The 20,560-nt window shown below is 52.8% G+C and overlaps 1 protein-coding gene across 1 annotated transcript in view; it reads right to left on the bottom strand.

Moving 5' to 3' along the window:
* Window positions 1–19,758, bottom strand: part of RUNX3 (RUNX family transcription factor 3) — a gene marked incomplete at both ends in the record, with an annotated part of 62,887 nt that extends 43,129 nt beyond the window's left edge. Inside the window, 2 exons of the mRNA XM_079697310.1 lie at window positions 19,357–19,445; window positions 19,682–19,758. Of these exons, the coding sequence (XP_079553436.1) occupies window positions 19,357–19,445; window positions 19,682–19,758 (166 nt within the window). The remainder of the gene's footprint in view (window positions 1–19,356; window positions 19,446–19,681) is intronic.
* Window positions 19,759–20,560: the final 802 nt, after the last annotated feature.

Below are 20,560 nucleotides of genomic sequence, written 5' to 3' on the forward strand. Positions count from 1 at the left end.
TACGGTTTAACTCCATGCATCCTGGGTTCTACGATCCCCCCACTTACAGGTGGGGAGACTGAGTCTCATCAGAGTTAAGTAACCTACCTAAGGTCACACAGTTATGAGGCTTTTGTCCTAGAATATAAGATCCCTAGAATCAGAGGGTCTTGGAGTGTGGAAATCACAGCTGGTTGATATTGGGAAGACCTTGAAGATCCTTGAGTCCAACTCCCTTGAATCCCTTTTCCTTCTCATCTTGCAATACTTCTGAGGGGAGTTTGGCCTTTGATGTGCGTGGGTGTCAGCTTAGCAGAACAGGATGGTACTGGGGGCAGGGGTTGAGGGCAGTTGAGGGCCAGGAGTAGGAAGGGGCATCACTGATTCTCCCCTTCCAATCAGCCCTATGGGGTTCTGTACGACGGCCCCCCACTCTTCCATCTGTCTGTCCTCATCTCTTTCCACTCGTTCCTTCCCTCATCCCACTCCAGCCACACTGGCCTCCTCGCTGGTCCTCAAACACACAGTTATACCCCCACCACAGTGCCTTTGCACATGCTGTTCCCTCTGCCTGGAAAGTCTTTACATTCAGTCTGCATGGCTCAACTCCCCACCTCAGTCAGGTCCCTGACACCCCAGTGAGAGGCCCTCTTGGGGCCCCAACAATAGGCAGAGTAATGGCTCCCAAAATGCCCACATCCCAACCACTGAAACTGAATATGTCACCTCACATGGCAAAAGGGACTTTGCAGATATGATGAAGGTTAAGGACTTTGAGATGGGGAGATTACTCTGGATTACCTGGGTGGACCTAATACATCACAAGGGTCCTTACAAGTGGTAGAGGGAGACAGAAGAGGGCAGTCAGAGGGAGACGTGAGATGGAAAACTGATTGGGGAGCCAGAGAGATGGCAGCATGAGAAGGACTTGGCCCAGTGTTGCTGGTTGTGAAGACAGAGGACGGGGCCCCTAACCGAGGAAAGCAGATGACCTTTAGAAGCCGGACAAGACAAGGAAATGGATTCTCCAGTAGCCTCCAGAAAGAAACACAGCCCTGCCAGCACCTTGCTCTTAGTGAGACTCACGTAGGCCTTCTGACCCCCCAGATCTGTAAGATAATAAATGTATGTTGCTTTAAGCTACTGCATTTGTGGTGATTTGTTACAGCGGCAATAGGAAACCAAAACATCCTTCTTCCCTGATTTATACTTATTTAGCACAGCTATCATTGCCTGATAAATTACACTTTCACTTACGAATTGTCTTTTCCCTCCCCCAACACCAGAATGCCAACTCCAGGAGGGAAGGGTATTTTTTTTTTCATTTGGTTTCACAGTCCCAGTTAGAGTTGCCATATTTAGCAAATAAAAATACAGAACACCAAGTTAAATTGAATTTCAGATAAACAACAAATACTGTTTTAGTGTAAAGTTGTCCCAACGATTGCAGTCATTCATTGTTTATCTGAAATTCAACTAATTTGGGTGTCCTGTATTTTGTCTGGCAACTCTATTCCCAGTGCCTAAAAAAGTGCTTGGGATCATACTAGGATCTCAATAAATATCTGTTGAATGAGTGAAATAAATAAATGAACGAATGAACGTTAAATTCTAGATTAAAAATCCTTTTGGCTTCCAGAATTCCTACAGGATAAATAACAGCAAAAAATGAAAGCAAACAGTTTCATGGCCCTTCCTATACACCAGGTACCGTTCTGAGTGCATTACAATTACTAACTTACTCAGTTCTTGCAGTAACCGAATGGGGTCATTAACCCACTTTACAGATGAGGAAACTGAGGCCCAGACGAGGAAACTGAGGCCCACGAGTGGCAGAGCCAGGCAGTGCAGGGCCCTCGAAGACCCTGGCTCACAGAACATTCTAGCTTTATCTCCTAATTCACTTCCCTACACATAGTGGATTCTTTCTCTCTAATAGACCATGGTGCCTCTCTGAGGGGTGGCTTCCCCCTTTTCTCTGACTGCAGAACTCCTGCTCACACACCAAAGCCATGTCCTAATTCCCCTTCATTGTGAGACTGTCTCTGATGCTCCCAGGAGGACTTGGCCCCTTGTCTGAATGCACTGTATGTAAGGACTGGCTGTTTTGTCCTTTACTCCCCCAGACTCCCTGACGACAGAACTGAGTCATTTTCAGCTCTTTGGCCGAGGAACTTAGAACTGAGCATGGCTCTAAGGGGCTTTCCAGGAGCATTTAAGGACCAATGAATGAATGAATGAATGAGCGGTGAATGAATGAACGAGGGAATGAACAAACATCTTTCCCACTCTGGGCCTCAGTTTTAGAGTCTATGAAAGGGGAAGAACAATCTCTAATCCCTACCCCCTCATCTCTTGAAACAAAACACATTTTTTGCTGATAATGAGAATAATACACATTCATTAAAGAAAAATTGGAAAATAATAAAATTATGCAGAAGAAAATTAAAACCACCCATAATCCTGCCACCCAGAACAATTGTTAATATTTTGGTTTTCAGCCTTCTGGTGTTCTTACTATATGTATAGATTTTTTCCTTCTCTCCCTCCCCCCTCCCTCTGTCTTTCCTTCTTTTCTTTTCTAACAGTTGGAACCTGTAGTCCATGTTTTGAACCTGCTTTTGAAACTCACCAACATACAGTGTGCATTTCCCCTTGATATTAATCCTCTCCCTGACGGCAGGCGACAAAACTACACTGATCGGGCATGGTGGGGGTAAGTGTGTGGAGAGACCCCCCCAGTTCCAGCTGGACCACCGTGGTATTCCCTCGTGGTGAGTCCTTTGGGGTGTTTCTGAATCTCAGTTATGAAGGCACTGCTAGAACACCCCAGTGTGGACGTCTTAGCCTCGTCCCTGGCTCCTCCTTTGGAACGTGTTCCAGGATGGGGAGCCCCGTGTGGACACTCTTGGGCTCTCGACACCACCTGCCTGCTGCTCCCCAGTCCCACTCCTACCATTCGCCTTGGCTTTCTGGGCTTGGCAGGAAATTGTGGGAGTTATTTGACCTACTCGGAAGAGAAACCCTCTCTACATCCAAGGCCTCACTGGTTCCATCCAGGCTGAAGATACCCATTTATTTAGCCATTTGTCCACTTTATGGTCTAAGGCTCATGATTTCCATCTCAAACACTTGGTTCCAACTGAAACAGCTTCAGACATCTCTGAGGGTGCTCACGACCTCAGGCCTGCATAGACATCATGTGTGTTAATAATTCAATGACTGAACTTACCTCATACCAGGCCCTGTGCATCTCTGTGCATCCCCACAATCACCCTTGGAAGTAGGGATGACTATCTCCCATCTTACAGATGAGAACACTGAGGGTCTGAGAACGAAGTTGCTTGGCCGAGCTCACAGAGCAGGGAAATAGGACATCTGGGACTCACCCTAGGTTTGCCCAACTCAGTGTAAAGCTGAGTCTTCTGCCCTCCAGGGGCTGCACCTGTGTAGACCACTGATTCTACCCTGAAGAGCTGTGAGCCTTGTAATCTGGGGGTGCAAAGACCTAGCCCCCCTGCCTCTGCTGCCTGCTACCTGACGGGGCAGAGTCCCAGCATCACTGGGAAGTAAGGAGAGAGCTTTGGCCTACAAGCTGGGTGGGCCAGATTCTGTCTGTTGTCCTGATGCTGTGTGTGCCCTCACCCTCTCCATCTGTAAAACGGGAGAGCAGGGACTCAGATGACAGCCTCCTGGGCATGCAACTTCTCTGAGCACAGCCGTGGTGATACTCACCGCTGAGTCAAAGGAAGAGAGAACTCTTGTCAGACGGGCCACGTCATCAGAGGCAGCCAAGCCTGGGTCTTGCGGGGTTGGAGTGGGCAAGTCTCAGTCCTAGACCTGACAGCCCCAGATGAAGCCTACCCACCACACACCCCCAGCCCCGGCAGATGGGAGGCTATTTTTTAACCAACCCCACAGGAAGAAGAGGCCAGAAATGAGTTCAGGGGGTTAACCCAGGTCCCTGGGGGCCCCTCCTATTTGCATCCTCTTTCCCCAACCAGCCAGGGAGCTGAGTGGACTTCACCTGGAGCTCCCTGGAGCCTTCCAGAACTCCCAGCAGATCAGACTGTTGGAGCTGGAAGGTCCCTGAGTGGTCCCTGTGTGATAGGCCGGGAAACCGAGGCCCAGAGAGGTTGGACAAGGCCTGCCTTCCTCACTGCCCCCTCTGCTGTGTGCTTCCACCTCCTCTGCCTCCACCTTCCTGGGGTGACCCAGGGCAAGCAAGACCCTCCTGTCTCGGCCTCAGTTTTCCCACTTGTCAGATCATGAGTCCCCTCTGGGCATCTCTGAAGCGTCTCTCAGCTGGAGAACCTCCTTCTGAGCTGGGGCCTCCACTCTGTCCCATCAGTCCTGGGTTTCCCGTGAGGCTCGAGAAGCATCAGCCCTGTGGACAGGGGCCAGTGGCAGGTCTCTGGGGGCCCCCCAGGAAGAGGAGGAAATTCCTGGCCGGAGAAGCGGGGACCAGCCTGGGTAGGGGCAAAGCCGCTTCCCTTGCGGCCTCCCTCAGACCACACCACCAGGTGTCCCTGGTCCCCACAGACAGGGGTTCCTGAAAAGTCGGGTGTCTGCCACAGTGGGTGCGGCCGCTGATGTGTGTTTGCCTCTGTGAGTGTATGTGTGTTCACACGAACATGGTGGGGGTGGGAGGAACATGGGGGCCAGTGGGCACACGGGCCTGGGGGGACCAGACTTTGGTTGCTGAACAGGGGCAGCTTGTGTCAGGCCCTACCACAACCACAGGTCCCACCCAGAACCCCTTGGCTGGGGCTGGTCTAACCTGAAGGTGGAATGCACGTGGGGGAGGGGTGCATGCAGGGCAGGCGTACGGGGGCGGGGAGGGGCACATGTGACGAGGGGGTATATGTGGGGGAGGTTTGCGTGTGGGGGAGGGGATCATGTGGTGGGGGGCACGCTGGGCCCAGCACCCCGATACTGTCGGGGCCTCCAGGAGCTGGGACCCCAGTGAAGGCCTGAGGGGAGCTGACTCTGACTTGCCTCCTTTTTATTGTCTGTTTAAAACAACACTGTTAATAAATAACATTAATTGAGGGTCTCACATAACACACCCCTGGCCCCGTGATACAAGTAGAATAAGCACAATGAAAAACCTTGTACAAATACAGAAAAACACCTAAAAAATGTTGAAGCCTGAAACCTTAGAGCCAGAGTGAATACCGTGCATCTTTGAGGAGGAAGGTGTCTCTAGAGCCTCTTGATATAAATCATCTTAATTCTCACACCCTGAGCATTTCACTGGGGCCAGGGGTGGAGCTAAGCACTTAAAATACTGTCTTAGTTAATTGTCTGAACTGTTGTTCTCTCCCTTGTACAGATGAGGAAACTGAGGGAAAGGGAGCTTAAATATGACCCTCGGGGAGTAAGTGGTGGAGCTAAGATTCGAACCCAGGTCTGGCTAATTTGCAAGTGCAGATCCTCCCGGGGTCCAGGGCTCAGCTCCCCCGGGCAAACTGTGTTCATTCATTCATTCCTCCAGCGGTATTTTCTGAGCACTCCGAGGAATCAGATCTAGCTCAGCACTGGGGACTTGGCCTTGAACAAGACAGACAGGCCCTGATCGGAGCCCCCAAATGGTCACAGACTGAGCCCCAACCCTGACCACAGTTTGACCCCCTACGAGCTGTAGTCCCGCCTCCCCCAGTCAGCAGGGGCCTTTACAAGCTTTTCATGGGCCACGATGTGTTCAAAAGCCAAGGCGGGTGCCTGCCTCGCCAGTCCATTGTCTGCTCGGGCAGGGAGGCCATCAGGAGCCCACTCACCACCCCAGGCCCACCACACTAGGCCAAGCCTCCTTGGGGCAGGGGGCTGTGTTCTGGCCTGGGGCCTGCCCGGGCAGGGGGCAGAGAAGCCCAGCTCCCCTCTTGCCTTGGCCGAAGGGCAAGCCTCCACTCAGGGCATGGGGCCACCCCGGAGTCTGAGCTGGTGTGCACCCCCCTGCAGCCCCTTTTTAGCCAAAGATAAAGGTATTAAGAATGTCGAGAGGCAACCGCAGAGCATTAAACGCAAGTGTGGGGACCTTCTGAGCTTGGAGCCCTGCAGCACCCCATGGGTTACAACTCACAAAGCTGGCCCTGCCTGAGGGAGGGACCCAGCTCAGATGGGAGGGTCAGTCACCCAACTTCCACCCCAGCAACAAAGCCCCTGACATGCAGGGGTGCAGGGGGAGTGTGGGTGTGTGTGTCCAGCATGTGTACTCAGGAGCTGCCTTTTGTGCACTAGGCTGTGCCCATGGGGGACACCGTGGCAGTGGTGAGCAGAGCCTGGGATTGAACCCCAGCTCCACCACCTACAAACTTTGGGAACTTAGGCAAGTGACTTCACCTCTCTGGGCCTCACTTTCCTCCTCTGCAAAATGGGGACAAAAGTACCAACTGCTTGGGTTTGTCAGAGTTAGTAGTGATTATATCAAGTGCTGAGCCCAGTACTGGCACAAGTCAATTTCAGAGGTGACCCAGGGCAGAGGAATATACCCCCCGGTAAGCAGGGGGGTCCATGAATAGGGGCAGAGGCATGTCTGTGTGTGCCCCTCACTCCTGGAGGACCCAAGAGGGGAATTCCAGAGGACTGCTGCAGGATGCCCAGGCAGTAGGCTTGGGGCATGATGCTGGATCACACAGAACCTACACTAGGTGGGAGGGACCCCTGGGAAAGCTGGGCGTCCCAGGGAGAGGAGCCCAGAGGGAGAGGCCCCCACCAAAGTGTTCAAAGTGCTGTTATGAGAGAGATAGCAGGGGACCCTCCCTGCCAAATGAGGAAGGAGCCCTTTGCTTGTGCCATGCGTGGACTGGGCCAACTATGGGATTTGGGCTTAGTTCCTTGGAGTACTCTCTGAGCTCAACTTTGGCTCAACTTCCCCCCCATGCCCCTCCCCGTTCCCACTGCTCCATGCCTCAGTTTCCCCAACTGTGCACTGAGGAAGGAGAGGACCACCATACATCAAGTGCTTTCTAAGTAGACCGTGCACTGTGTTTTACAAACCTCCCTCTCTTGGTCTTCAAATGATTACTGGCCCATTTCTCAGAGGAGGAAACTGAAGCCCAGAAATGACAATGACTCACCCAGCAAGAAAGCAGCAGAGCTGATCCTGATTGGCCAGGCTCGTGGAAGTGCCGCCAGCCCTTCCCAGGAAGGAGGCCAGTGGAAGCCAAGGGATGTTCCTTTATCTGGGAAAACCTCAATTAACTCAGAGCTAATGTGCTGCGGTGAGGTGCACAGGCTCCGGATGCAGGTTTGAACCTCAGGTGGGTGATCCTGGGCAGGTGGTTTAACCTCTCTGGGCTTCAGTTTTCTCATGGATAAAACAGGCTTAATAATAGCACTTATTTTGTAGGGTTGTGAGGATCGAGTGAGCAAAGATCTGTAAAGCACTTAGTGCCTGGCATACAGTAAGAGCCATGTAAGTGTTGACTGCCAATGTGACTATTGAAGAGTTGAATTGTCATAATTTATATTTTCTAGATAGTTATGCATTTATTAGTTCCAATTTTGTACTTTTCATTTTGCATTTAGGATCCAGCAAATTTCCCTTTCAAGTTTCATACAATTTCTGCTCCCCCCGGCCTGCAGCTATGGTGGATTTAATAGCTTTCCCTAGAGTAGATTTTCCCAAAGTGGGCTCTCAACACACCAGCTCCTTCAAGAAGCCAGTGTTCGTTAGCATCTCAAAGGCTCTGAAAAGTCCTGCAGTAAAACCCTCTGTGGAACACTGCTTGATACAGTCATTCCTGACCTTATTTGGTCACAAAGCCCCCTTTATTTCTTTTTTTCAAATTAATTTTTATTGGAGTATAGCTACCTTACAGTGTTGTGTTAGTTTTTGCTGTGCAGCAAAGTGAATCAGTTATACATATACATATATCCACTGTTTTTTAGGTTCCCTTCCCATTTAGGTCACACCACAGAGCACTGAGTAGAGTTCTCTGTGCTATACAGTAGGTTCTCATTAGTTATCCATTTTATATATAGTAGTGTGTATATGTCAATCCCAATCTCCCAATTCATTCCACTTTCCCTTCCCCCCTTGGTAACTGTAAGTTTGTTTTCTACATCTGTGACTCTGTTTCTGCTTTGCAAATAAGTTCATCTGTTCCATTTTTCTAGATTCCACATATAAGCGATATTATACGATATTTGTCTCTCTCTCTTTCTGACTACTTCACTCTATATGACAATCTCTAGGTCTATCCGTGTCGCTGCAAATGGCATTATTTCATTCCTTTTTATGAGCCCCCTTTATCTCTGCTCAACACCTGATAACATCTGCTGAACACACGTTGGGAGATGCCTCACTCATTTCCTGGTTTCTAGGAAATGACAGAGCTGTGAGCAGCGCCCCTCACAGAGACGAGTGGCTCCACCTCTACAGAAATCATCTCTAGTAACTTGCTTCCATTGCTCAGCTGGTCCCCTGTGTTCTCATCATCACTGTCTGATTCAGTCCCCACAGCATCCTGGCGAGGTCAGTAGCGTCAATATCCCCATCTCACAGGTGAGGAAACTGGGGTCACGAGGTTAAGTGGCCACACAGCCGGTAAGTGGCAGATACAGGAGGCAAACCCACAACTTCTGATTCTAAACCCCACATTCTTTCTTCTGTACGTTGATAAGAACAATAAAAATAGATCTCATTCTGCCAGGATCAATCTTCCCTGGTTGATATGCTTTTAAAAATCTAAAGCCTTTTTCCCCCCTATAGCATGGAATATATTACAAACTTAAATCTTCAGCAGCTTTCTTCTGCTTACAAAAGCAATCCATGATGGTTGGGTATAAAACTTTTCAAACATTTTGAGTTGGAAAATGAAAAACTCCATAACCTCACCTCAAGAGATGACCTGGGTTGACAGTGGGGCATACACTCTTCTAGATCTGGATGGTCCAACATGTGCTATTTAAATTAAAATAATTAAAATAAAATAATATTAAAAATTCAGTCTCTCAGTCACACTCGTTGTGGACCTGGGTGGGCACATTTCAAATACTCAGTGTTCACACGCAGTGAGTGGCTACAGTATCAGGCAGTAGAGACGGAACATTTCCATCGTCACAGAAAGTTCTATTGGACAGCATTGCTCCAGACTCTCCCAAGACATATCCCGGCATATACGCATAATGATTGTTAATATTTTTGGTGAAGTTCCTGGATACGTCATAAGTCTCCGTATGGCTTCACCCATAAAGGGAAGAGACCCTTTAGAGGCAAAAACCAGACACAGGGAAAAACAGTCTAGACAGAAATACACTGAATGTTAGTGGTTTTCTCTGGGTGTTGAGATTACAGAGTTTATTTTTACATTTCCTAGGTCCTTCAGGTAATCTACAACCTAAAATGCCGGTGGGGTGGGGATGTCGGGTGGATTTATGTTTTCCCTAATGTTCTTGCTGGTTCTAAAAGCTTCAAGTTATGCTCTTGCCCAAGGCTTAATTTATTATCATTGTTTTTAAAATTGTGGACTCATGAAGAATGGAGACCTGCACAAGTCAAAGGAATGAAGCACAAAAGAAGGAAAGGCAGACAGAGGTTCATTTTCAGGCCAGGGCCCCTCCAGCCTAGGGCTGTTTTAGGCAGGGCTGGCTTCACGGGCCTGCAGGCCAAGCAGTCACACAGGCTCCCTTGCTTAGAAGAGTCCCACGCTTGGTTTCATGCTCCGCAGTTGCCATCTTGAAATTCTTAATGATTTTTGACCAAGGGGCTCTGCATTTTCCTTTTGCACCGTGCCCTGCAAATTGTGTCGCTGGCACTAGTCCCGGGTTCTCCCGGGGATGGGTGTCGTTTTGGCTGCTCTGACTTGTTCTCGTCAGACCACAGACGATCCCATCCATGGCGCACTCTCTGTGCCTGAGAAAAAGTTTGCTTTCGTTGCTGAGGTGTGTGTCTAGAGAGTGATAAAAATAGGGCTCGCAAGCAGGTGCGGGGGGGCCCCTGTGGTCTGTGTTCACACACTTACGTGCACTCAAGGCGCACGTCTACACTGGCCTATTTCAGAGAGCGGCCTGGTGCATCACAGGACGCTCTGCCCCACATCACTGCTCAGCTTGGATCCTGCCTGGACCCCCACTGCCTTGAAGGCCATGACCAACCTCTAGGCCTGGCTCAACTTCCTTCCAGTCTCTTCTCCCTCAACGTCACCACAGGACCCACAGGCCCTCCCATTTCTAAGCAATCCTCTCTACGTGGTCCTTCTTCCATACCTTTGTCCATGCTATTAATACTGCTTGGACTCCCCAGTGTTCCTTCCTTCCCAGATCTACCTGTCTCAGATTCTACGCTTTCTGGGAAGCCTTCTGGAATTATTTGAGAAGGGCCTGAAGGTACTCTAATTGCATAGAAGAAAATATGAGTCACCTTGCCTGGAGGAATCAGGGAGGGCTCCAAGGAGGTGGTGAGCCTGGGCCTTTAAGAAGAGATGTCTGCCAGGTAGAAAAAGGAGAGTTTTGTCAGGCTGGCTTTGATATCAGACAGATTCTGACATGAATTTGGGCTTCACCGGTTACTAGCTACATGACATTGGGTGAGTTACTTCCTTTGTTGAGCCTCAGTTTCCTCATCTGTAAAATGGGGATAATATTGATAACACCTACTACATGGATTAGAGATTAACTGATTAACTGAAATTAGAACCACCACAGTGCCTGGCACACAGCAAGTCATCAACAAACATGATTCCCCTCTCCCTTCCTCAGTGTCTTCCTTCTGTGAAATGTTAGTGTCCATCGCCCATAGCTCTGGGTCTGTCTGTTTATTCATCTCTGCAATGGAGGTAGTGGTGTCCAGCACACGGAGCTGTGATGAGGGTTCTATGGGGTAATGGGAAGTTACAGAAGTCCCAGGAGCCTGAGGTTCTACATCGATAGGAAGGGCATAAGCCGAAGGGGTGCTGGCCTTTCTCCCTGGGGCATTTAACTGAGGCAAGCTTTCCGCACATCACGAGGATGTCAGCTCCAGGAGGTCAGGCGCCTTTGTCTGTCTTGTCTGCTCCTGAATCCTCAGTGCCCAGGACAGTGTTTGGCATGCAGGTGATGCTCAATAAATGTCCATTGAATGATCAGCAGCACCAGTTGGCCCACATCACACCCCAAGTCCTGGGCACTGGGAATGGGAGAATCCAGGAAAACCAGCCCTTTCCAGGGAAAACTGCCTTCAGGTTGGGACCACAACACAGGCCACAAGCATTTCCCAAACACCTGCTGTATGCACAGCTCTGCCCAGCCCAGGGCAGACCCTTGCTCCACAGCCAGATAGGGAGCACCGGGGAGGAAGATGACTGACACAGCAATTTGGGAAGAGGAAGAGAGACGAGGGGCGGCCGGTGGGGCCTTGGCTGGGCAGCAGCAGGCTGACCCCTTGCTGATGGGAGGCCCGGCTCACCTGCTCCTGGGAGTGTGGGGCTGCCTCTTCCTCTTCCTTGTTTTGAAAAAAAGTTTCCCCTAAATTTACATGTAATACATGTTCAGTGTTTAGCAGTTTGGAAAACCTACAAAAATCACCAAGAGAATTAGAAATAAAGGCTCCCCACCATCACTGCTTCATGTAGCACTAACTACAACATTTTCGTGCTGTCCTTCCAGTCTTTTTTCTAAGGTGGCCTTGTTCCCAGAGGCGGCTTCCTCTGCCTGCCCGGAAAGGGATATGCCTGCTGTACAGGGCAGAGCCAGGCTCCATGCCATGAGCCCCTCCCACCCCTAACATCGGGCTCCAACCATGCTGGCCCTGATGCATCTTCCTAAGAGATGAGGGAGCCCAGAGCTGTAGGTGAGGCCTCAGCAGGGCTTCCTCCATGGGCGGTAACGGTGGGGGCAGAACTCGGGTTCAGTGAGGGAGGACGGCATGGAAGTCCTCAAGGTGGGGGCCCTTCTTGGGGCCATGCAGTGTTGGCCTTTAGCCACTGGGCACCCGGGCGAGTTGAGTCTGGGGCAGGGGCATGACCAAAATGGACCTCCCTTCTCCTCCCCATGCTCTTTCTTTTCAGCCCCTTTCATTTGAGCACCCCAAGTTTTCCTTCCCTTAACACCTTCTACGTGCTGTATACCCAGCCGCTGTTCTCTTAACAAAGGTGAGCAGATCAGTGAATCACCGGCGCTGGACCCTGCGTTCTAAAAAAAAGCCCAGCCGGCAATGCTTTACCCCAGAGGGGCCGAGTGCCATGGTGGAAGTTAAGTCCACCAGTGTCCACTTTCAGTGTCACACAGTGAAGGATGTTCTGGGGGGCTGACTTCGGTTACCCCTGTGAATCGTAAGTTATGGCATCCGCCCTTTCCGCCCACACGTAAGTCTGAACCTTTTGCCAAAAACACTTTTCCCAGACGCGAAAGAAAACCCCAAAGAGGAACCTAACCCTTCACACGGCTGCAGCAATTGGATGTGAGAGCTCAGGCACCCACCAGCAAGCGTTTCAAAGAACGAGCCAGATGGCAAAGGGGAAGTGAGGGGAGAGGCTGGAAGCCTCCCTGGAGGTCAGTGTTGGTCCATCTATTCATTGGTCCTCTCACCCTCTGTCTCCTCCCTCCTCTTAGCAAGAAGCTGCTGAGCCTGACCTGCTCCCAGGAGCACCCCACCCGACAGGAGGGGGTGGGGGGGAGTGAGGCGGGGGCAGGGCTCTCCTGAGGCCTGAAGGGGAGAAGGGGGGAACCCAGGAAGGCTCCCCAGAGGCGGCGGCCTTTAGGCTGGGTCTTTTTTTTTTTTTAAACATCTTTACTGGAGTATAATTGCTTTACAATGGTGTGTTAGTTTCTGCTTTATAACAAAGTGAATCAGTTATACATATACATATATCCCCATATCTCTTCCCTCTTGAGTTTCCCTCCCTCCCTCACACCCTCCCTATCCCACCCCTCTAGGTGGTCACAAAGCACCAAGCTGATCTCCCTGTGCTATGCAGCTGCTTCCCACTAGCTATTTTGCCTTTGGTAGTGTATATATGTCCATGCCACTCTCTCACTTTGTCCCAGCTTACCCTTCCCCCACTCCCCGTATCCTCAAGTCCATTCTCTAGCAGGTCTGCGTCTTTATTCCCGTCCTGCCCTTAGGTTCTTCATGATCATTCTTTTGTTTGTTTTTTAGATTCCATATATATGTGTTAGCATACGGTATTTGTTTTTCTCTTTCTGACTTACTTCACTCTGTATGACAGACTCTAGGTCCATCCACCTCACTACAAATAACTCAATTTCGTTTCTTTTTATGGCTGAGCAATATTCCATGGTATATATGTTAGGCTGGGTCTTGAGAGGAGAGAGGCAGGTTTCTCACCTTCCCCATCCTGTTCAGAGTCAGACTCTTTTGCCCAGGAGGAGCGGGAACATGAAATAGTCATAATTTCCATAATTATGGAGGTCTTCCCTCTGCACCAAGCCCTATATTAAGTATGTAATATACACGATCTCATTAACCCACCCAACACAACTTGAGATGGCTACCGTTTGTTCTCCCGATTGTACAGATGAGAAAACTGAGTTCAGAGAGGCGAGGCACTTTGTCCGAGGCCACAGAGTGAGGAAATGACGGGGCCTGGCTGCAGCCTGGGCTTGTAACTAACTGCATTTCATGTGGCCTCTTCCCCAGAGGATGCCCTCTTCTCCATCTCCATCTCTGGGAGCCATTGACAAGGGGCCTGACAGTCCCGCTACAGTCTCCCCCATGCTTACCTCTCTCCAGCACTGAGAACCCCAGGCGGTTCGTGCTGGAGATGGAGCAATGGGGTGATACGTGGGAACATCTGCCGGGTGGCAAGTGAACAAACGTGGGGAGGCGGTGGGGCCAAGGGGCTCAAAGAGGTGGCCATGCTGAGTGAGCACTTGCTATAGACCAGGGCCGTGCGCAGGGCTTCAGGGCAGGGTCACATTCTCCCTTGCAACCACTTTAGTCCCATCTTACAGAGGAGGAAAGAGACTCAAAGAGGTGAATTAACATGTTGGGTCACCCAGCTACCTAACAGCTTAAACCTGGCTTGACTCTTAAACTGTATGCGAGCCTGGTCCCCGAGTAGCTGAGAAAAGTTGGTGTTCCTGCTACAGAATCCGACTTCACACAAGACCACACAACTCTTTGGACCTCAGTTTCCCCATCTATAAACCGAGGCGGAGGCCCTCTGCCTGCCAGCTCCAACATTCTCCTGGATTCACTCACTGTTCCTGCTTCTTGGAGAGTCTCCAGGTGTGACGAGTCTCGCTCCTAGCCTCAGAGCCACAATTCCCAGCCCAGCTGTGCCCCTCCGGGAAGTGCTGTTTCAAGGCGGGTGATGCAGGGCTCATGTTCCAAATCCACTGAGGGATAAAGCCCTCCCTTCCTACCTCCCTCCGTCCCCTTCCAGCACGTAAGGCAGGCTACTGGGCACCAAGGCGGGAGTGACTGGCTGATCCCCCAGGTCGGCCTGGGCCCAGAAGCTCCCAGGAGGCCAAGGCTCCCTGGTGGTCACAAGTAGTCCCAGGGAAGACCCCTGGCAGAGGGGTGCTTGAGCTCAGTCTTGAAGATTGGGTGAGACTCCTCAACTGCCAGCTGGGTAACCCCCGGCTTGGTGGATTTGAGGAAGGGTCTGCAGATGAGGCATCCCCAGGAGACGGAAGTAGGAGCTGGTGTTGCGGCCGCCCCACCGAAGCCTGAGCCCAGAGCCCAGGTTCCCCGCCTTTGGAGGAGTCTGGACTGGCTCAGAGGCGAGGCTGGGGTCAGGGGGTGCTTCTGCCTGCCTTCCCTAGGAGGCTTCTCGAAGGTCAGGTTTGCAGGCCCTGTTGCTCAGGGGCATCTGACTCCTGGCCCCTCTCCCCTACTCGAGCTCCCCCACCCTCTCAGGTAGCCGAGCGGGCCTCAGCTTTGATGCAGCCACCTCAAGACTGAGGCGTCAATGGGCTCTCTATGTGACCAGTGGGGCCGCTGGGGGCCGCCGACCGCCGTCGTGGGCACGGGTGAGGCCTGGACACACAGTCCCACTGTGTGGGGCCAGCTCATGCCCACCCAGACCCTGTGGCCAGTGCGGGACTCCCAGGAATGCCCTTCCCGCCTGGGGGGCACTGTGGACTGGCAGGGTGGTCTGGGGAGATGGGCGTGTGCAGGGCGGCCTCAGGAGCCGCCGTCAAAGGGCCCCGGCAGAGGTGGCGCCAGGCAAGCCCCAGAGTGGCTGTGGGTGGCTGGCGGTCAGCCCCTTCATCTCCCAGGGTCACGGGGGAGGGGAGGCGGCCAAGGGCGCTCTACCCAGGGTGACCAACCATCCTGGGGTGCCCGGGACTCGGGAGAGTCCCCTGTTGTTTAGCCACTGCCCAGAGCTGAGCACAGGACACGGTGAGTGACCTCTCTGGTCGCGGCAGCTGTCCCGCCATCCAGTGACTTCTGAGTCAGACCCTCCCCACTAGACCTGCCCAGGGCCGTTCTGTGAGGCCTGCCTCACACCTGAGAGGCCGCTTCCCATTCCTTCCAGGTGTCTTCAGCCGTGCAGCTGCCCACCGCTGCTCAGAGAACTCTGGCCAGACAGGCCCGTCCCGGTCCCCTTCCAGCACCTCACCGCGCATGGTACCCCCAGCCATCCCAGGAGGTGCCCACAGTCATCTCATCCTCTCCTGCCTCTGCATCTTTGCCCACCCAGGCCATTCCCTCTGCCTGGGACATCCTTTCCCCGTCTGTCACCCCTTCACCCTGCAAGGCCCAGCTCCAGGAGGACTGTCCTCTCCTCCCCCAGGCTGACCAGTGCCCCCTCTCTGATCCCCCAGCCCCCTGTTCTTTGTGCCTGTAAATTTATCACACCCCAGTGCAATTTTCAGTTTACCCGTCTCTTTCCACACCAGACTGTGACCTCTTCAAGGGTGGAGAGCCTGACCTAGTCACCCTTGTACCTGAGCTCCCAGCACAAGGCCAGGCTCCTGATAATTTTAAAAATGAAGGCATTTATTGAGCCCTTACTCTATGCCAGGCACCCTGCTCATTTAATTCTCTCCAGAGCCCATGAACTTGGTGTAATCATCATTCCCATTTTACAGATGGGGAAACAGACGCACAGAGAGGTGAAGTGGCTCGCCCCGGGCTACAAAGTCAGTGAAAGGCAGAGTCAGGACTTGAGCCTGGAGAGTCTGATTCCAGAGCCCAGCTTGAATCTCAGTATCTACTCCTTGATAAGCTTTTGTGGAATTACTGAATAAAGGAAAATCTTTATCTCCCTGAGTCTCCCAATTCCTTGCATGTGGCAGCTTAGACCCATTTCCTCCAGTTCCCTCCCTGGAGGGGTGCCCTCCCTCAGTGTCCTGGGGAGAGTGCTTTTGCCCATGGGGATGCAGTTTGAGGGTGCTGTGAGAGGGACCTGCTGCAAGGAGGACGCCCCCAGGGGGTTCAGAGAAGGGCCTCGTGAGGCAGATCCAGAATAAAGGAGCTGGCCCTCCATGGGTTGCGGACGGGCCCTTGGGCAGCATCAAGGCCGTTGCCCACATTTGTCAGGTGGGGAAACTGAGGCCCAGAGACCGGAAGGGACTCGCCCATAGTCACACAGTGTACCATTAGGCCTCAGCTTCCGCATTTGTCAAAGAGAATATTCATACCCCTTCTCCTACCTGGGAGAGTCCCGGAGAAGAGATGGGAGAAGGTGGTGAATTGCTCAGGGCACAGGGCACCCCAGGAGCCCCCTTTGGCCTCTCAGTGCCTGGAATTCTGCCATCAGCCTGCCAGCTCTGTGGGGTAAGCATCGCCCTCTTCGTGTCTCTTCCTCACCCTCTACTTCGTGTGGGAATCAAATGCCTCTTCACGCTCTCCCCAGACCTCTCTGTCACAGGGAACTGAGAGCAGTTCTGGAATCAGGAACCCAACGTTAAAAGCTCTCGAGGGGCAGTGATGTCGTGAGACCCGCTGGCTCCACTGCCTCCGGCTGAGGAGCTGGGACCGTAGGCCTGCATTCAGGGGGGGTCCGTGAACTCAGGCGGGAAACACGTGACAGCTTTCCTTTCACTGACCTCTAACTAAAATTTAGCATCTTTTGCCACAGTGATTTCGTCACCCATGGAAATCACAGATACCCTCCAGTCTCATCAGGGCTGTCACGGATTCTCTTGAAATACCATGTATGCCCATTCCTGCTGCATTATGGCCATTACTATCTCCACTGAGAGGCCCATGGTCACGGAGTCACAGACTTGCTTTTTTATAGTTGGATAACTATTTCCATAGATTTGGGGTTTTTTCATAGTTCTTTGTATTTTGTTTTATGCGTTTAAAAATTCGATTCTGAGGAGTCTGTAGGCTTCCTGAGACTCCAGAAAGGTCTGTGGTTCAGGGCAGGTTAAGGACCCTACATGGGACAGCATGTAGCCGAGCACTGCAGGACCCAGAGGCTGGATCGCTTTGGGGACAGAATTGGCAGCTGCAGCCCTGTGAGCCTCCAGAGACAGAATTTGGTAGACAGATCCCCTGAAGTGAGCAGGATGTGGGGGACAGAACTGGGCAGGAGAGAGGGGGCCAGACAATGGGGACAGAACACAGAGCTGCAGGGAAAGCCTCAGACCCCAGACCCTGAGGCTTCCCCTGAGGCTTACAAGACACATCTGCATCCCTGCCCACCAGGGATCAGCCCGCCCTGTGCACACAGCCGGCCCAAAGCCACCAGCTCTCCTTTTCTTCTCCTTCTGTGTCACCGTTTACCACCTCTCAGGCCCCATGGCATCAGGAGCCCATCCTAGGTGGGTGGCCCTTTAGTCCTGTCTCCCAAGTTTCCTTTGTTTTAAACTCGACATTTCTCCATCTTGCTCACGGAGGGAGAAATACAGATTACAAAGACCCAGCAAATGGTTTTTATAAACTCTTATTTTCTTGCCACAGAACTGCCTTTAATTAGCTCCGAGGACTACAAAGGGAACAACGTTATAATAGGAGCCGCTTGAAGGAAGGAGCCCATGGCGCTCGGCTCCCAGACCTCGGGCTGTTGCTGGCCACCAGCCACAAGCAGGTCTGACGGGAGCGCCCCTGCCTCTCCCCACTCAGCCCCCACGTGCGGCCACACAGCCTGCCTCAGCTTCTCTCCAGGGAGGAGGAATGGGTCCAGCCCTCAGACAAGCCCTCGCAGAAACCTCTGGACAATAAGCACCCAATTGTGCCTCAGTCCCTGCCCAGAGCTGGCTGCCCAAGGACTGGCTCAGAGTCACTCTGTTAGCCCACAGCAGGACAGGCAGATGGGCAGAAGGGCAGATGGACAGTCAGACCGACTTCTGTGTCTCAGCCGATCACCTCGGCTGAGAAAAGGCAGCGCCAGGCCCCCGGACCCAGGAGCTCTGGATGCCACTCAGTCCTTCTATCCTGGAGGAGAACTCATCCCCGTGTATAACCCAGAGGCACTGCCCTCATACACAGTCCGTTCCCAGCCTCAGGCAATCAGAATGTCGCAGCCAGAGGGGCCTCCATGTGGGGCACAGAGAGGTTAAGTAACTTGTCTAAGGCCGCTCAGCAAGGTCGCCACTGAGCTGGGACTCAGACTCAGGGCCTCTTGATCACCAGTTTCAGGTGCCACAGCCCCCTCTGGGCTCCTGCTAGTGGGGAGGAAGGCAGCAGGGGGGCCAGACAGAGGCAGGAACAGTCTCCCCCCGAGTTCTAGCCTCAATCAGAGGTTTCAAGTGGGGGATCCCGGGACCCTATCCTTCTTGAGGCACATTACTCTGACCTCCAGGTTCCTCCAGGCAACGAATAGAGGCGGAAGCCACCCAGAAACATTTATTTCTACCCAGGACCAAGTCCATAAGCCTTCCCGAGGCCTGTCCCTCAACTCCGATCCAGTTTCAAGGCCACGCAGAGCTGCACGAGTTCCAGCAAAAGCCTGTAGCCCCTTCCTCCCTCTGCTTCCCTCACCCCAGGGATTACTCGGAAAATGCAATGCAGGAGAAGTCCTCGGGAAGGTCTCTAGATCCTAAGGTGTAGACTTGCCCCCTGCCTGCTCCACGGCTCTGGTCAGAAGCTGGCTGGGCTCTGGGGGATCGGAGTATCTGAGCGTCTGCTTAAGCACAGGTGGAGGGTCTGAGCTCTCTGGGTGGGCCAGGGGCTGGGACAGCTGGGCTCAGGAGCCCTGATGGTGAGGCAGGAAGCCTCGGGTCACAGGGACACCCCCGTGTCCTCTCCACCCCACGACCCTCCGAGGTCTGGCCTTTGAGGTCTTGAGGTCTTGTGGTATCCATTGCGCCCACCACGAACAGTCCCCACCAGCTGAGGATGAAAGTCCACAAGGATGCTCCACTCCAGGAGACCACGGAGGCCACCAAGCCCTCTTCCCACCTCAGGCTTTCAGAAGCCAGCGGATTTAGGTAGTCAGCCCGGGCACTTGAAAGCAGCCAGGGCTGGCGGTGGAGGGTCGCGGTCCGGGACCTGGCCACAGCTCCCCACCCAAAAGGGGGATCATTACTCACCGCGGATGAAGGTCGGCGAGTAGGTCGGGAAGGAATCGAAGATGCTGTTCGATGCCATGCCCCGCTCTGAGGAAGGCGAGGTTTCAGCCCTTCAGGGGGTTGGGTTGGGATGGACTTGGGTGGCTGTTGTTTTATTTTTTCCTAGCTACTTTTGAAAATAAGCGGGGGGGGGGTGGTGGAGGGCTGCTGCTTTTTGTTTGTTTTTTTCGTTTTGTCCCTTTTTTCCCCCTAGTGCTATGAAAAAGAAAAAAGCAAAGAACGCGAGAGTGTGTGTGTGAGCGAGAGAGAAAAAAAATCCCCAAGGAAAGTAAGTTTCTGTTTGTACCCAAGAATTTGGATTCCAGGTCCCACAGGAATGTCTCGCCACAAATTTTCAACAGAAGCGTATGCAGAGTGTATCATTAGATGGCGGGAAGGGGCCTTCGGCAGCCAGGGCAGGAGTCGCAGGGCAGTGAGAGCAGAGCCAGCCCAGTATCAAGCGCCACGGGAATGAATGAATGAGGCTCGCCCCCGGCAGAGCTCAGCTCAGTGGGTGCGAGGGCGGCCCGGGGGTGGGAGGACCGGGAGCCAACCAGCTCCGTCTCAGGGCCCTGAAGGCGGCTGAGGGCCTGGCCTTGTGGTTCTGTGGTTGAGGGACCAGGCCTTCACGGTGTCAACCCGACCTCAGCTCACAGGATGCAAGAAGTCAGCTCGCGGCCTTGGCCCATTGGCTGGGCGGCGGTCACCTGGGCCGTGATGTCACAGCCTCTTAGAAGATCTTGTAGCTGCCTCTCTCTCTCTTTTTAGAAAAAAAAAAAAAGAAGAAGAAGAAGGAGAAAGAAAGAGAAAGAGAGAACAAAAAGGGATGGCTTTTATTTGTGGAGCTGGCCTCAGCACGCGGCCCAGAAGCAGAACTGGAAGCGGCTGGAGAGGGAGTGGCGTGGTGTGGGGGGGTGGCGGTTTGGATCCTGTGGGAGACCCCTTTTTAATTAAGGCCAGTGTTGGCCCGGGCAGCCGGGAGCCCTGCAGGCCCCGCAGTGGATGCCAGGAGCCCGGATCCCCTCCAGGCCCCCCACCCTGGGCTGCGTGTGGCTCTCACGCTGTCATCGTCCACCACTGCAGCTGGGGAGAGGCGTCTACATGTGTGGCTGGGTAGCACTTCAGGGGGATTTTAGGGGAGTTGGGATTAAGTACAAAGGGAAACACATGGAGGGGTGCCACCAGC

This window comes from Hyperoodon ampullatus (genome assembly GCF_949752795.1).
Source record: "Hyperoodon ampullatus genome assembly, chromosome: 2".
Lineage (NCBI taxonomy): Eukaryota > Metazoa > Chordata > Mammalia > Artiodactyla > Ziphiidae > Hyperoodon > Hyperoodon ampullatus.